The sequence below is a fragment of the Astyanax mexicanus genome, chromosome 3 (genome assembly GCF_023375975.1).
Source record: "Astyanax mexicanus isolate ESR-SI-001 chromosome 3, AstMex3_surface, whole genome shotgun sequence".
In the NCBI taxonomy this organism is placed as follows: domain Eukaryota; kingdom Metazoa; phylum Chordata; class Actinopteri; order Characiformes; family Acestrorhamphidae; genus Astyanax; species Astyanax mexicanus.
Window position 1 is genome coordinate 50,556,790 of NC_064410.1, and position 17,587 is coordinate 50,574,376.

At 39.4% G+C, this 17,587-nt stretch overlaps 2 protein-coding genes and 3 non-coding genes across 5 annotated transcripts in view; 1 reads left to right on the plus strand and 4 right to left on the minus strand.

Annotated features, from left to right (window-relative positions):
- rad21b (RAD21 cohesin complex component b) overlaps positions 1–17,587 on the minus strand; it is a 634,821-nt gene that overhangs the window by 248,750 nt on the left and 368,484 nt on the right. The gene's annotated exons all lie outside the window — the stretch shown is intronic.
- Positions 4,727–12,596, plus strand: wasf2 (WASP family member 2). The gene is made up of 9 exons (XM_007245689.4): positions 4,727–4,872; positions 7,671–7,828; positions 7,932–8,066; positions 9,091–9,244; positions 9,829–9,946; positions 10,037–10,158; positions 10,613–10,789; positions 10,867–11,342; positions 11,620–12,596. Exons 2-9 carry the CDS (start codon positions 7,696–7,698, stop codon positions 11,775–11,777), a joined length of 1,473 nt encoding a protein of 490 aa, XP_007245751.2. The 5' UTR covers positions 4,727–4,872; positions 7,671–7,695; the 3' UTR covers positions 11,778–12,596.
- trnai-uau (transfer RNA isoleucine (anticodon UAU)) lies at positions 14,806–14,899 on the minus strand. Its single transcript has 2 exons — positions 14,862–14,899; positions 14,806–14,841 (listed from the first exon to the last, which is right to left on the minus strand). It is a non-coding gene; the product is annotated as a tRNA-Ile (tRNA).
- trnai-uau (transfer RNA isoleucine (anticodon UAU)) lies at positions 16,241–16,334 on the minus strand. Its single transcript has 2 exons — positions 16,297–16,334; positions 16,241–16,276 (listed from the first exon to the last, which is right to left on the minus strand). It is a non-coding gene; the product is annotated as a tRNA-Ile (tRNA).
- trnai-uau (transfer RNA isoleucine (anticodon UAU)) lies at positions 17,132–17,225 on the minus strand. Its single transcript has 2 exons — positions 17,188–17,225; positions 17,132–17,167 (listed from the first exon to the last, which is right to left on the minus strand). It is a non-coding gene; the product is annotated as a tRNA-Ile (tRNA).

A 17,587-nucleotide genomic window follows, 5' to 3' on the forward strand; every position in this document is an offset into this window, starting at 1 on the left:
TTCTTGTCCTCTTTACCTCAAATCTTTGAATAAACAGCAATAATGGAACTGTGGTATAATCACTATAATACACTTGAGGTGCGTGCTATAACGTGTAATATTGTGCCAATATTATGAAATGCTTTGATTTAATTATATAGTAAAAACATTGTGGACAGACAGATCTACAGGTCTTCTGCAAAAGAGAGTGTAACATTTTCTACAACAAGAACAGAACAGCCTTTAACTGTTATAAATAATTGTTTAAAGGTGTTTTTCAAGGTGATGTCCAAAAAACAATATTAATAAATATTGTGTTTTATGTTTTATTATTTTTGAAGCTGTGCTTCTTTTTGCTCTTTTGTTAAATTAGAGACAAAAAATGTGTCACTTGGCCTGTAAGTGCTGTAAGTAAATTGTCTCTGTTGTGATTGGCTGCTCTGTACTAACCTCATTCAGAAAGCTATTCAGGCTGAACCACTCCTGATTGTAACATGTATTATGAATGGGTGCAGCTAACAGTAAACTGAACAGGCAGATACTGTGTGTGTTAGGGCTTAAGGAACAATAAATTCAAGTTCTTTTATTTTAACTGTGTAAAATATGTTTTTCTCTGTTAGAAAAGGACCGAGTTTGTTATTATGATTTGTCATTATTAGGTATTATTAATACAGTGACACTTTCTTTTGTTTGTCTTCTGAGTGTGGTGTTCGCTGCCATCTAGTGGCTAAGTTTGAAGCTGCAGCTGTTTTGTTTATGAACTCCAAAGGCCTTGCTTTCTCTCAGTGCTTTCTGAGTTAGCAGCCCACATTTCTGTAGATATAATGTTGCTGTAGCTGTTTTGCTGTGTACCACGTGCCATCAGATTTACATTGGGTTCTTCACATACTTATTGTGGATGAATGGCACTGGACAGGCTTATGGCAGATAAAAATATCAGAAAAAGAAAAAAAAACACACATACCTTATCAGTGTTATTGTTACAGAGTTACCCCCCACCCCTAGCCCTCTTCATAGATAACTGGAAGTAATAGTTCTTTCTATAAACAAGCTGCAGGATATGCAGTAGTTATGCTAAATCTGATAACCACTTCAAACATTTCACATACTTTACATTCTTCACTGGATCACTTACAGCCAGATACAAAGCTGTATTTCTATGTGTGATTACTGGTGTGCTACATTTACCGAGGATCACTAGAGAAGTAACATGTCTGAATCCATCTGGTACATACTATCTGCCAGCTTCCGTCAGCTTCTCCTCAATTAAGCTTGATGGAAAAAGCCAAGCATAGCCAATCAGCAACTGTGTGATTTCAACATTTTTTGTCAGGCACTTACCTGCTCAATTAGTAAGCAATAATAAATTGTTAGCAATTTAAAAAGCAATAGATTGTTTGCTCAGTTAAACTGAAGCCTCTCCATGTGAACTTGTTTTATAATATGATTTATTAAATTAAGAGAATGGGTTGAAGAATTGAGGAAACGCTTCATTAAACTCATAGAGCTGATTGTTTCACTGCAAAAAAAATGAATCTTAGCAAGTGAAAATATCTAATTTCAAGGCAATAAATCTTATTTTTTTTGTTTTATTAAGCATTGTAAGTGTAAGATAATTTTGCTTATTTCAGTAATAAAGATCTTAATACGTTTTACTTATGATTTTGTAACTTATAAAATAAAACTCATAATATAAAACTCAACATGAGCACAAAAAGTGACCAGGCAAGTTATGCTGGTTATTGTGTCCAAATTTAGGTCGCAAAATAAGCGATTTTTGATTGATTTAAGTCCTAATTAACCCGTTTTGAGATTATGCAATTGCTTATTTTAAGAAATGTAATAAGAATATATATCTCAATTCACATATATCTTATCTATTTTTTCCAATATAATTTTTGCTGAGTTCATTAAGAAAAATATTTATTAAATAGTGTTAAATTTATGTACTGGTTTATGTCTCTGACTATTATTCTGTTCTACATTGGTACTCTTTATATATGTTATATATGGAGGTCAGGGTAGGACTGGGAGTTTAATCAAATTCAGTTGATTCATCAAATGTTAATGCCATTTTCAAAATGTACATCTTTACACATAGAAGGTACCAGAGGGAAACTCAGTAGATAGACAAGTTGCTTCTGCCAAGAGTAAAAAAATACTTAATACATAAATAATAACACCTTCTGATCAGTCTTCTGAACTAGTCCATGATTTATGTATCTGTTCTATAGGAGTGATGTTGCACATACTCTTGGTTGTTTGATATGTTCTCACTGTGGCATTACAGTTTTTCTCAATTGGTTTGGCTCATTTCTTGAAACTGAGATGACATTCCTATAACTATAAGGTAAATTGGCCAAACAGACTTACAGTTCTTCACAACACTTCAGATAACCAGCAAAATGTCATATGTCTCCCAAAATGTTCGTTCTTGCTTCAAAATGAAGTCTTTCTCCCATGTAAATAGTCAGTACCATAAAAATGGCATAGATCCTTCTCAATTGCTTTGGCACATTTTCATTCATTTCGTCCTCCTGTCAAAATAAACTGTACGGTAAAGCACAACTACATGGATCCTCATCACATGCCCATATCACTCCAAAAACAGTTTACCCACGTGTCAAAACTAATTTCCTTTCTCACACAAATCATCAGTGCCCCCAAAATGCATTGTCCCTTTGGCATTGTGTAAGTACTGCAAGTCAAAATGCTTAGCTGTTTTGTCTTTACAGCAGAGGTTTAGCTAAAGGAATACAATTTTCACACCACACACACTGCACTCAATCTGCTGAGGAAAGTGTAACTATTTTTATTTACAAGTACATCTTTACACATTACTGTAGGTAGAAAAAAAATACAAAGGAAAATGTATCAAATATACTATGTATACAAAATACAAAAACCTGAAAAAAACAAAACAAAACACAGTATGTAAAAGAAAACAGTCAAGCATCACAAATGCACTACAGTAACATTCTGACTATTCTGTGTCACTCCCCTCTCTCTCCTGGTCACCCTCCTCATCTTCCTGGCCATCCATCCGCTGCAGTCTGTTTGGCCATAAATTTTCATTAACATCGCATTTGATGTGTTCTTTAGCAATGCACTGTGGGAAGAAGCGTGGTAAATGCCTGAGCCATCCTCTACACTAGAGGTCTCTAATAGGCGGCCCGCTGTCCGGGTCCGGACCCAGACGTTATTCAATGCGGACCCAAACCGATACACTACACAGAAATATCTTTATTCTGAGAGTGGTGGAACTTTTTTTGTCTTTGCTCTGCGGCGCAGTAAACTCACAGACCACTCGTTTGGTGTAAAATCACCAAATGCTCTCTCTCCTCTGCCAATCAGATCTGTGTAGACTGCTGCCCTGGCCAGTGAATTGGGACGCGGCCGGGAAAAACTTCTATATAAAGAGATCAGGAGCCGGAGAACTGGCTGAAAAACGAGAACGGACGGAAACTAAAGACACGCTGAGTGCGACAAAGAGACAGGAATGTACACACAATTATACAGGATATAGTTAAAAATGGCCCGGACCTTGCACTGACGAAATTTTCTCCAGCATTCAAAATCATAGACAACCTGTCAGGTAACAAACTGATGGATTGGTCACCTGTAATGTGGGACACTCATCAAAACCTGCTTTCACCTGTTACCTAATCACCTGATTATCATGAATTTATGAAATGTTCCAAAATATGTGTTCTGTATTGAATTACAATTTCTTAACTCATTTTGAGAATTGAGCAGACTATTCTGCAGATGATGACTTATACGATGAAATTGTGCTGACATGTTTTGGAGAGAACAACCATAACACTGAGAACCAACCAATTGGGATAGACCAACAAGATGCATTCTTTTGGAAAATGTGCTAAATGTAGGATGATTGTGTTAAGTGTAGGCTACTTGTACATAACCATTTGCAAAGATGTACTAAGTGCTTGAGACATGTACAAAGCATTTGAAATGTGATGAAAGCAATGAGAAATGCCATTCTGTTGTGAGGAACCGCAAGTTAGTTTGGGGATTTGTCCATATTATTTTGTAAATGTCATCTCAGTTTCAATAAATGAGCCAAACCAATGGAGAAAAACTGTAAGAGGGGGTGAATTGGAGTGGGAGGAATTGTCCAAAATACTGAGTATTTTTCCCAGCATCCTCCTCTCTGAAACCTTTAAGAGAGTCCAGCTCCACACCCAGTGCAGAGCCTGCTTTTCACCACAGAGTGATAAAACATCTTCAGCATTTTTTACACATATACAGTATTCAATAACTTGCGCATCACTTTAAATAATGATGTCTGTTTACAAATTTAACATGCTAAATTTGTTATGTAAGAATTAAAAATCTTAATAGCAATGGAAAATCAATCATATATATAATTAAAGAATATCGAGATTATTTTTATTTTTTACAGTATCGCCCAGCCCTACAACAGGGTGCTGTCCTGTTTCTCGTGCCTACACCTTTAAGCAGAGATTTGTGGAGCTTAAAGCGAGCATCTCTCCATATTTCGGATGTGTTGGAGCAGGCCCGCGGGTCAGGAATGCCCAGGCCGCGCTACTCCGCCGGGAACAGATGTTTTCAGCCCAAACGGGTGGAGCGCTGCTCTGCTCACAGCCACGACCACAGCCACACCCCTTCTGTACAAGACTGACAGCTGAATCAACCAATTGCGTGTGAGGAGCTACTTAAGCCGTCCAATGAAAAGTTAGTAAATCCGAGCCTCTGAAGTCAGCGCCCGATTGCTCTGGTGACGGCAGATGCGGACATTTTTCTCGGTTAGAGAGAGTTGAGCTGCGAGTTTCAGTAATGTTGAGGTAGTTAGCGAATTAAAGTGGTTGTTCGACTTCAGCAGAGAGGAGCTGTATCTTTCACCCTCGGGTAAGAGAGTTCAGGAAGTATTTTCAGGGTTTAATTCAGAAAAATAGCGAGTTTATGCTGTATTTTGGGCTGTTTAGGCGGCTAAGCTAACCTAGCTAACCAAAGATCTGGCTAGCTGCTAACTGCTTACTTCCTGCTGTGGAGCTCAGGGTGGGCCGCCCTGGGAGTTTTGCTCTCAGAAAGTTGAGAAGTTTGCCCTGTCTAATAGTTTGACGTCTAATATTTTACAGAATGCTTTAAAGTGCTTAAAACAGACCTTTATCTCTTTATTATCTGTCTAAACTCTTTCAAAACGAGTCTGATTTCGCTGAAGACTTGACTGTAAGTTACCTCCATACTGTGGCTAAGTTTTCTGGTTTATTATTAGCGTTAGCCATTATTTAATCCTTTCGATACGTTTTTGATACTGTACGTCTGTAGTCAACTAGTGAGTTAGGTAACTACATTTAGCGTTGTTTTATATCTGACTTCTGCTGTCACTTAATAAATGAAACTTCTGTTGGACGTTTAGTTAACGTTACCTTCATCTAGCTTGCTAGTACTTCCAGTTAGCTGTAAGCTAGTTCCAGGTCTTCTAAAGTCTGCTGTAAATATGCAGTAAATCTCAGTATGGATTAGCTACCTAGGTTAACTAGCCACTAGCTACTGTAATGCCTAGGCCTGCTATTTGGGTTGTTTGTAGCTACCTCCCTAAAGATTTGATCGTTTGTTTTATTAGTTTTTTTTAATTACATCTGGGTGTGTGTTCGTGTAGAGTTCTGTAAACTTCCTCTAAAAGAGGAAGGTCAGAGGACTTGATGGCATGCAGCTGTGTCTATGTTCCTCTGATAGTTACCCATATCAGCTGACAGTTATGGTGCTTAAATGTTATATTTAATAAAATAAAAAGTGTATTTTATGAAAGATGAAAAATATGTGAATGGCACTAGTCACTAACGTAAAACCTCAAACTTTTAAGATGTTTTGACATTTTGATTACAGCTGCAACTAATGATTATTTTGTTAGTCGACTAATCTGATGATTGTTTTTTGGATCAGTCAACATTTATTTCAGTCGTGACTTCCATTGCTTTAAAATGAAAAACATCTAAACGTAGGGTTTATATGCCTTTTAAATTACCAGAAGAGGTTTAAATGTGGACTATTATTTAGTGAGTAAATGTGCTATCTGTTGTGTTGGGGATCATTTACAGCATAGACATTCTGGTTTAAAATGCACATTACCATAATTTTACTCACTTTTCCTTTACCTATTGCACAACATTGGTCTGCACATACACATCTGTATTGCTGCACTTCATGCTTTACACCCAACAGTACCATTTTTTTCTTTTAACAGTATATATTAGACTACACATTAAAACTAAAAAAACATCATATTTCTGTATGTATCTATATGATAACAAGACAATATAAGATAACCATATTTACCATACTTGTGCTTGAGGCACAGATGGAATGTGGCCTTTACCTTAATACCATTAGTGTAGTGAACACGCCTATACACACCTGTGAGCAAGCTCACAACATATTTTGTAATCTCTCTTAGCTGGTCCTTTATTTTTTTTTAAATATGATTATCAGAGTTACTGATTACTATTAGTTGTACCATGAAAGACTAATTTAATTTGGCTTGATTTGAGCACCAGCACAATGGGCAATAGCTTTAGCTTGAATTGTTTTTTTGTTTGTTTGTTTTTTTCACAACACAGTGGAATTTAGTCACCACCTGATTTTGCAACATTTGGGGATTAAAGCATTGTGTGTTTGTTTAGAGTTGGGTCTAAACTGTACAGGAAAACATGTGCTTGTGAAAAGGTACTAATCAAGTGCCACTGTCTGAAAATATGCTGTTACATTTATAGATATATTTATCAGTCATATCACACTTTTTTATGTTAATTATACTACTTTAAAGGCTTGTTTCTATTTTTTTCTAGTATTCTATTCATAGTTTTATTACATTTTAGTGTTAAATAATGCTGTCCTGACAAGAGAGTCTCCCTGACCTTCCTTCTTTATGTGCTTGTATGTATGTCCAACAATGAGACAGTGTACAGAGTAACCCTAAACATTTCTATTTACCATAGTATTTCTAGTATATATAGTATATCTGAATCTGGACCGTGTTGAGTATGTCTGAACACTAATGAACTGTCAGCAGGATTTTTCAGTAGGTGCAGTGTCAGTTGGAGTTTAAAAACATAATGCTTTTATCCTTTCTATGCAGATTAGAAATTTATATATTCATATATATTATAATATATATATATTCAATATGAATGAATGTCATAGTTAAATGACAGTGGCAAGAAAATACATTAAATTATTTCTTTAAATATTCATTCTGGATGTGTTGCTGTTCTGTTAATCATCGGTAGAAAAGGTAAACTTTCTACAATACATAGGGAAATTTATTGCTTTTTATAGCTTACATAAACCCAGAAGGAAATGCCTTTTTACACTGATAGAGTGTGAATGCAATTACAATAAGAGATGTATCTATTTGTGGGCCTAGACTAACAACAACATGAAACGGACAGGCAATTCTAGACTGTTTAGTTGTTTAAATAAAAAATAGAACCTAAAAAGGAAGGCATGTAGCAGTTTTGGTTCTGCTTTAAGCTCCAGCAGTTTTGGCTATGTGTTTCCTCTTGCATTGGGAAAAGGTGCATGTGGATGTGTGCATGGAAAAACAAGCGAGCATGAGGACCATGAAGCATGCATCCATAAAGAATTACCAGAAATGAGGGTGTGAAGCCTGTGGTCTGTCTGATTTACTCTCTTCTGTTCTCCAGGGAGGAGAGAGACTAAATTGTCATCATGCCTTTGGTGATGCGGAACATCGAGCCACGGCACCTGTGCCGCCAGACTCTGCCCGCCGCTGTGAAAAGTGAGCTGGAGTGTGTAACCAACTTCACACTTGCCAACATCATCCGGCAACTTGGCTCCCTAAGTGAGTGGCTCCCCCTGCAACTCCTGTTCGAATTTCAGATTGACTGTTTGTGGCTGACTCTGCATATCTTAATGTATCTGTGTTGTTGTGTGTTCTATCCAAGGCAAATTTGCAGAGGATGTGTTTGGCGAGTTGTTTGTCCAGGCCAGCTTGTTTGCAGAAAGAGTGAACACGCTTGGCGAGCGGGTGGACAAACTGCAGGTCAAAGTCACACAGCTAGACCCTAAAGAGGAAGAAGGTAAAAACAACACAAGGAGATCACATTTAAAGATTGAGACTGACTGGTTAAACAAATAGAATCAGGTCTGCATCTACTCTGCTTGATCTGAATTAAATCAAACTATTCCCAGGCCTGTGTGGTTTAGATTGATGAGCTATGTACTAGAATTATTCTGTAAATATTATATATGATATATAACTTAAATGGACATAAGCATTGGGACATACCTTCTGGTCAATGAGTTCAGTCAGGTGTTTTATTAATGCAGTCTGCCTTTTCAAACAATAGTAAAAAGAAAGGTTTTAAAGAGCCTACTAAATTCCATTGTGGAACCAGCTAGTGACATTTTATTTCCTCTTAGATACTGCACCGTCAGCTGTGAGTGGAATTACTGAAAAGTCTAAGCATTTAGGAACAAAATGGAAGATCAGTTAAAAAGCAGTCGTGTGTAGCATAGTGTATATAAGTGAGCAGTGCTCTGCTGACTTAACAACTGCATAATTCCAAACCTGTTTTTACAACTGGAAAAGGGGAACCATCTTAACCAGAACTTTCTGTGTTACATGATGGGTGGTATTCAATAAACATCCTAGTTCAATAAGAGTATAAACAATAACAAAACCAGCTTCTATGTCTGTTAGGAACAGTCTGAATGTTTTAAAAGCTCAGATATCTGTTGCGATTCACACAGCAAGGACGAATAACACTTTAAGTTCTTTTTATATATGTTGACTTTGTTTCTGTGTAAAATAAACCTGTTTGAGAAGCAATTTGATACTTGGATACTTTATATTCAGCGGGATATCTGGGTAATTATAGGTTACATCAAATACATGAATCACTAACCAAATAAAAAATTCTGTGTAAAAGCTTTTACAGCAGCCAAACCAGATAACTGTTGGTTATTTCTAACTTTACACAGCTGAGAATTTGGGAAATATGTTATTCAGCTTTATTATAGTTTTTGTTTTAGCACAACTGTGTTAGACTATTTTTGTTTCAGTTTCACATTTCCACTCACATGCATTGTTTCCTTGCATAGTTTCTCTGCAAGCCATCACCACTCGGAAAGCTTTCCGCTCTAATCTGACCCAGGATCAGCAGCTTTTCAGCCGACCTTCTCTGCCCCAGCCAGTACAGGATACCTACTTGACCTGCAACGAGCCTCCTCCACTCAGCATTCTTAGTGTTTACAGGTATATCATCACTCTGTAGAAGCATTCAAAGTGTCACAATCTGGACAGACAAGGCACACTGAACTGTTTGGGGACATTTATTATTTTAAACATAAGGGGGCAGTGTTTGGTTAAAGAAACCGCAAAGATGGGAGGTTCTGCAGAAAATGTTGTTAGTCCTTCAGTTGTCCCTTAAAGGTAGATATTTATTGATCTTAAATCTTGACTTGGATCACATTTACATTTTATGATCTTTGTGTGCAGTAATGACATTGTTTCAGCATTACTGTTTTAGTCCATCTGCTGTGTATGAGGATTTGTATGAGAATCAGTCAGATTACGGTTAATGCACATCAGTGTGTTTCATTACATTATGCAGCATCTCTTATGGTGTCTTATATATTTTAGATTTTATCTTATGGTGCGTTATATATTTACTCACTTAAAAGAACATTGTTGCCTGGCGTGAGACATGAATTTATATGATCAATGTAGTAATCAATAAAGACCTTTTTTATATCGGAGCCTCTCAGAAACATAAATCTTGTTCTCTGGGTGGACGTGTGAGTTGTTTGTCTAATGTAGCTTGTATGTGTTTCTCCCAGGGATGATGGTAAAGAGGCTCTTAAATTCTACACTGATCCATCTTATTTCTTTGACCTGTGGAAAGAGCAGATGATTCAGGACACCAAAGACATCATGAAGGAGAAACGGAAGCACAGGGTAAGAGCAAGAGCATGCATGTCTTGGTCCTCATGAATAGAGTTGTAGTGTCCATGTCTTTTTCTAAATTCTGTGCATTTCTGTGAGTAGAAGGAGAAGAGAGAAAACCCGAACCGGAGCAATTTGAACCCTCGGAAGATCAAAACCCGCAAAGAGGAGTGGGAGCGGCGTAAGATGGGCGAAGAATTTGTTGTACCTAAAAATGATGGAGGGTAAGTGAAAGTTATTTACAGTCATATCATGATATTATGATCACCCCTGGGTTGAAGGGAACTTGACTCGTGACATGACACATTTTGCTGCATGTATAAAGTAGTAAGTACACCAGTCAATTATAGCAGAGTGCAAACAGATTTTTGATGCAAGGGATGCAGTTTGTCAGTAGAGCCGCCATAGTAAAGATGTACCAAGAATAACCTGTCACAATAATTTTTTTTTGCATGATGGGTAGTCCCAGAAATAATTGAGATTAACAAAGTTATTAAGACCAATTCATAGTAAAGGTTTGCCAACCTTGCCTGCATCCTTCAATCTAAGGGGCCTCAGTGATTTTCTGCAGTTTGAATTGGCTTCAGACACAATTCATCTGCAAACACAGTCCTTGTCACATCATCTGAGTTAATCTAATTTTTCTTTGCTATATAATCCCTTTCCCTTCTCTTTTAGTCTTCCTATGGATGTGCACAATGGCAGCATTGGCTCAGGTGATGACATGGGTATGATGGATTCTGAGGGACAGCTAGACCAAAGCACGTCTTCCTACAGTTATGATCCTGGCTCCCCTCTGCCACCTCCAATGTCGGATGATGACGGTTTCCTACCTCCTCCACCTCCTGATATGACGTGAGTGTGTTCATGGCTTTGCTCTGTCAGTCTTTACAGATGCTGTTGTACTGTAACTAATGTCTGTTCTTTTGCAGGTATAATGAGGGAGCACCTGGAACCTCTCCCCAGAAGCGAAGTAGCTTATTGAGCCCTACTCATCCTCCACCAGCTCCCCCAGTTATGGCGTCCTCTCCTCCCGGTCGCCCTTCAGTGGCCCCCCCTGTGGCCCCACCTCCTCCCCCACCTGTAGGGATAGGTATCCCACCCCCACCCCCATCAGGGTTTGATTCTCCCCCCTCTCCTCCTCCATTTTCAGCTGGTTCTCCCTCTATCCCTCCTCCTCCACCTATGGCTGCCAATATTCCAGCTCCACCACCTCCCCCTGCAGGGGGTGGACCCCCACCACCACCCCCTCCCCCTCCTCCTCCAGGCCCTCCTCCACCAAGCTTTACCCCTGCTGCTCCAGCACCTCCTCCTTCCTCAGGTGGGGCCCCTGCTGCCTCTGCCCCCAAGGCCCAGTCTGCCCCTGAGGGTGACGGCCGCAGTGATCTCCTGGCAGCTATTCGCCAAGGTAGGCCCAGTTTCACCCACATGATTTACAGTTTTATTCCTCAGTACACATTAATATCGACATCGTAAGTTTTTTTTTCTTCATTGTAGGAATTTGGCACTAAGTGTATAGCAGCATGGGACAGGTGTTTTAGGTGTTTTAATACAGAAATGGGCTGAGCATTGGCCTCCATAATTACAGTAGTTTGACTATGTTTTAGTTGTTGACATAAATCACAATTGAATTAAAAGTCTTCAGAAGTTGCTGAAAGCTCATGTTTCTGTCTGTCTGTGTTCAGGATTTAACCTGCGTAAAGTGGAGGAGCAGAGAGAACAGGAGAAGAGAGAGGTCGTGGGCAATGATGTGGCTGCTATCTTGTCCCGCCGTATTGCAGTGGAGTGTAGTGACTCGGAGGACGACTCTTCAGAGTTTGATGATGAGGAGTGGTCTGACTAGGTCTACGTAAAACATCATGAAAAAGATCATTCCTATTAGACCTTCCACTTATCAGATTACCTGTTTCCCTTTTAATGAGGCCAACTTTGTGTGTGTATGTGTGTGTGTGTGTGTGTGTGTCATGGTTTATTCTGTCTCCAAGTGAATTATTTAGATGATTGGCCTGCTCCTGTTACAGAGCGCCTGTCCCTCTGTAGTGCAGTTATCAAGAGTACGAGAAGGTGTGTGTCTATGTCTGTCCTTGTGTCATTGCAGTATCGTATCTCCAAAAGCTTGGTATTAATCACCTAAAACTTTTTATATAAAAAAAAAACAAAGCCAAGTAAATGGCAGGCACATTTATGAGTCAGTAATGTTAATACTAAACACTTGGTTATTGTGTTTGTTGCTCTGAAGGGCTGCAGTTTTCCCCTGGTGTTGGCCCATATATAGAGCACTCATTCCCTGAGTGAACATTGAAAGCAGTATCTTTAAACCCACAGTGCCTTTTGTGTGTTCATGGCTTGTTTCCTTGGTAACTGGTTTCCGTCTGTGGGTGCAGCGTATCTGTTCTCTGACCTCGGTGCCACTTGGGGCATTACGGCATTCCGTGTGGTGGTTTTCCCTGTCCTGTTTTTTTCTCTTCTGTCCTTATCCTGTATTCCAAAGTGCCTGCTTTATTTTTTTGTTATAAGTGCCTACTCATTTAAAGCCAAAGCTTTACTGAGAATTATGCAAGATTTTGAAATCAGAAAAGTAATTTTTGTATTTGGTACATTTGTTTAATTATTGTAAACATTTTCTATCACTGGTTTAATGAAATAAAAATGATAAAAATGATGGGAATGAAGTCTGTGTAAATGACTTGCATCTGTATGTACTAATTGATATGTAGTAATGATGCACATCTTTTAGGATATCCAAGTGTAAAATGTTCTTTAAATTGCTTAAACAAGCATCATTCCAACTTCTTGGTTCTGTTCAGAATGAACAGTGTTGTGAAGAGTTATATGTAACACTGTAACATTGTATATGTAACATTACAACCCCCTCCACCCAACAACGGTTACACCTAGTGTTGCTAATTTCGTGATTTTCCCCTATTAAAAAGTTATTTGTACCAAAACAAAAAGTGACGAGTGTCAAATTTAGCAACTTTCTGTACAATCGTACAGCTACTTTCTACTGTAACACCCTGAGAGTGAGAGTTCCATGAGATTGAAGGAGAACTCTGGTGTAAAATGGACTTTTGTTGTAGTAAAACATGATAAAAAGTACATCCCTTTGATGAATAGCACACCTCCCTTCTCCCACAGTGTTCCGAGATCCAGAAATTAAAAGTTTGTTAGAAACCCTTCAGACTGGGTGACACTGGGCATAATTTGCCCCTATAAATTGCTATTCAGGTTCAAAGTAGTTGCATGCCTCCTTGCTAGAATCCAGAAAGCCCTGAAATTTAAAACGAGGCACTAATAACACACACATATATATATCTCAGGGCTCTCCATATTCTAGCGAGGAGGTGAGGAGCTACTTGGAGTCTGGATATCGGTGGAAAATTTAAGTTATGCCCCGTGTCACCCAGTCTAAAGGGGGTTTAGACATACTGTTAAAATTTTTGGATCTCGGAACTCTGGAAGAATGGAGGTGTGCTTTTCATCGAAGGTAGATCATCATGTTTTACTACACCACAAGTCTATTTTACACCGGAGTTCTCCTTTAACTGGTTGTGCCACCCTTGTCATTAACAACTGCAGTCAAACACAAACATGTCTTTTACAGTGCTATACCTTTTTTTAAACATAATTGTTAAAATGTCATAATATGTGGAGTGACTTTTGCCACTCCCAATGAAAGCTATAAAAACACCTCCAATACCTCCTGCGTTAAATGTGGATGTGAGAGAGTCCCTCAGCTGTTCAAACAGACAATAAGAGTCAGATATCACCTTTCACGATCCGCTGTCCACTGAGGGTGTTATTGCTTTCCATGATATAATCCTGGTACACACTGATGAAGACAGTTGGGCAATAAGACAATCACGTTTACTATTTTTGTGCTGGGTGCACAGATCAGAGAATTTCAGCATCTACATTTATTTGGTCAGTAGTAGCAGGTAACACTGTCACAGTGGCAACCTTAAACATGCTTATCAATCCAGAAGACCTCATAAACCCTTTTACCAAGAACGCTCTTTCAGGCCTTTTAACATCTTCCTCGGCATTGCTCTGCAGTGAACTGTCTTATAAGTACCGCGCACTAACCGATTGCGCCACTGGAGCATCACAGCAACACATGCTCACCCTGAATGTCCTAATAAATTGTTAATCAAGGGTCACTCAAACTTCTTCCTAATAAACACAAGCAAAACCTACACCAGAAGAGTAAATTTTAGCATCCACATTTAACTGGTCAGTGGCAGGGAACCAAACAAGTCATTGTAGTATCCACATGGGCTTTTACACTGCACATTTTAGCCACATGGGTACAGTACACATACAAAATACACACAGTGAGTTGGTCACTGGCAGTGAACCAAATCGAGGCCAAATTGATGGGCACCTTAAACATATTTATTAAAAGAAGAGAAAGTACAGCTTCTCTATTTTACCTATCTTTGCTTCCTGTCACAAGAATACTTCTCTAACTTTCAGGTCACAGCTGCTCCTAAAACACTGCTGCAGGTGAGCCTCAAACTCACAACCTCGGCTTTGCTCAACAGCGTACTGTCTTATAAGTACCGCACGCTAACCAATTGCACCACTGGAGCTTCACACCAACTTTTCCACACTACACATTTGTAGCCATATGCGTGCAGTGAACATATAAACATACACAGTGAACAGTGGATTTCAGCATCCACATTTAACTGGCAGGGAGCACAGCCAAATTAATAAACACCTTAAACAGACTTATAAAGGGGAGAGAAAGCACAGGTTCATTATTCTACCAATCTCTGCTTCCTGCCTGGTCAGGGGATTGAACCAACAATCCCACTCTTCAAATTAATACTTCAGTAATTTTCAGGTTATACTTGCAGCTAAAACTCTGCTCCAGGTGAGGCTCGAACTCACAACCTCGGCATTGCCCTGCAGTGTACTGTCTTATAAGTACCGCGCGCTAACCGATTGCGCCACTGGAGCTTCACTTGCCAACCAGCAAAATACCCAATTTCCTGATAAATTAGTAACCAGGAGTCACTGGCCTCATTAATGTAGTCATTCCAAACATGTGTTTGGGCTCCTACACTGCACATTTTTACTCCCAACCGTGCCGCAAACACACAAATACACACAGTGAACAGTGAATTTTAGCATCCATATTTAACTGGTCAGTGGCAGGAACCAAACTGAGGCCAAATTGATGGGCACCTTAAACATACTTATAAAGGGAAGATAAGGCACAGTTTCTCTATTCTATCAATCTCAGCCTTCTGTCTGTTCAGGGAATTGAACCAACAACCTTTCTATTCACAAGAAAGCTTCTGTAACTTTTAAGTTACAGGTGCCCCTAAAACTCTGCTCCAAGTGAGGCTCAAACTCACAACCTCAGCATTGCCCTGTCATATAAGTACAGCATGTAAACCAATTGTGCCACTGAAGCTTCTTACCAAGCAATTTCAGAAATTTAATTAATGAGTGAACAGGAGTCATTCTGGCCTTCTTAATGTAGTCATTCTAAACAAGTGTTTTGGGCTCCTACACTGCACATTTTTAGCCCCATGCGTGCAGGAAACACACTAATACACACAGTGAACAGTGGATTTCAGCATCCACATTGGTCTGGTCAGTTGCAGGGAACACAGCCAAACTGATGGGCACCTTAAACATGCTTATAAAGGGGAGTGAAAGGACGGTTTCTCTATTTTCTGCTTCCTGTCTGTTGAGGGGATTGAACCAACAATCCTCCTATACACATGAATACTTCTGTAATTTTCAGGTTACAGTTGAGCCTAAAACTCTGCTCCAGGTGAGGCTTGAACTCACAACCTCATCATTGCTCTGCAGTATACTGTCTTATAAGTATCGTGCGCTAACCGATTTCGCCACTGGAGCTTCTTGGAAAGTACATGCAATTTCAGAAAGTGAAAAGTCTGATAAATGAGTAACCGGGGTCATAGAGGCCTCATCTTATTAAACATTAGTACAATCCATAATTACAAGTGTGTATTCATTTATTTATTTGACTTTTTGCACAATACCGATTTCCAGGCATGGTTTAGAGGGGTATGAAATACAGAACCAACAACCTTCCTATTTGCAAGAATGCTTTTCTAACGTTTAGGTCACAGCTGCTCCTAAAACTTAGCACCAGGTGAGGCTTGAACTCACAACTTTAGCGTTGCTCTGCTGTGTATTGTCTTATAATTACCAGGCGCTAACCAATTGCACCACTGGAGCTTGAACAAACACTTGTACCATTTCAGAAATACATTTACATGAACACACCTCTAACTTTACATGTCACAGCTAACCCCAAAACTCTGCTCCAGGTGAGGCTCGAACTCACAACCTCGGCATTGCTCTGCAGTGCACTGTCATATAAGTACCGCGCGCTAACCGATTGCGCCACTGGAGCTTTGAAACAATCAACTGTACCATTTCAGAAATACATTTATATGAACACACTGCACATTTTTACCCCATCCGTACAGTAAACACACACATACACACAGTGAACAGTGAATTTTAGCATCCATATTTAACTGGTCAGTGGCAGGGAACCAAACTGAGGCCAAACTGATGGGCACCTTAAAAATACTTATAAAGGGGAGAGAAAGGACAGGTTCATTATTCTACCAATCTCTGCTTCCTGCCTGGTCAGGGTATTGAACCAACAATCCTACTCTTCAAACGAATACTTCAGTAATTTTCAGGTTATACTAGCGCCTAAAACTCTGCTCCAGGTACGGCTCGAACTCACAACCTCAGCATTGCTCTGCAGTGTATTGTCTTATAAGTACCGTGCTCTAACTAACTGCGCCACTGGAGCTTCTCTTGCACTCCAGCAAAATACACAATTTCCTGATAAATGAGTAACCAGGAGTCACTCTGGCCTCATTAATGTAGTCATTCTAAACATTTGTTTGGGCTAAACAAGTGTTTCGGGCTCCTACACTGCACATTTTTAGCCCCATGCGTGCAGGAAACACATTAATACACACAGTGAACGGTGAATTTCAGCATCCACATTGGTCTGGTCAGTGGCAGGGAACACAGCCAAATTGATGGGCACCTTAAACATGCTTATAAAGGGGAGTGAAAGGACGGTTTCTCTATTTTCTGCTTCCTGTCTGTTGAGGGGATTGAACCAACAATCCTCCTATTCACATGAATACTTCTGTAATTTTCAGGTTACAGTTGAGCCTAAAACTCTGCTCCAGGTGAGGCTTGAACTCACAACCTCGGCATTGCTCTGCAGTGCACTGTCATATAAGTACAGCGCGCTAACCGATTGCACCACTGGAGCTTTGAAACAATTGATTGTGCCATTTCAGAAATACATTTACCTGAACACACTGCACATTTTTACCCCATCCGTACAGTAAACACACACATACACACAGTGAAGAGTGAATTTTAGCATCCATATTTAACTGGTCAGTGGCAGGGAACCAAACTGAGGCCAAAATTGATGGGCACCTTAAACATACTTATAAAGGGGAGATAAGGCACAGTTTCTCTATTCTATCAATCTTTGCCTTCTGTCTGTATAGGGAATTGAACCAACAACCTTTCTATTCACAAGAAAGCTTCTCTAACTTTCAAATTACAGGTGCCCCTAAAACTCTGCCCAAGGTGAGGCTCAAACTCACAACCTCAGCATTGCTC

Coding starts and splice junctions, on each gene's coding strand:
- wasf2 (XM_007245689.4), top strand. CDS start 7,696: ATGCCTTTGGTGATGCGGAACATCGAGCCACGGCACCTGTGCCGCCAG. Junction 7,829..7,931: donor CCGGCAACTTGGCTCCCTAA/GTGAGTGGCTCC, acceptor GTTCTATCCAAG/GCAAATTTGCAGAGGATGTG. Junction 11,343..11,619: donor CCTGGCAGCTATTCGCCAAG/GTAGGCCCAGTT, acceptor GTCTGTGTTCAG/GATTTAACCTGCGTAAAGTG.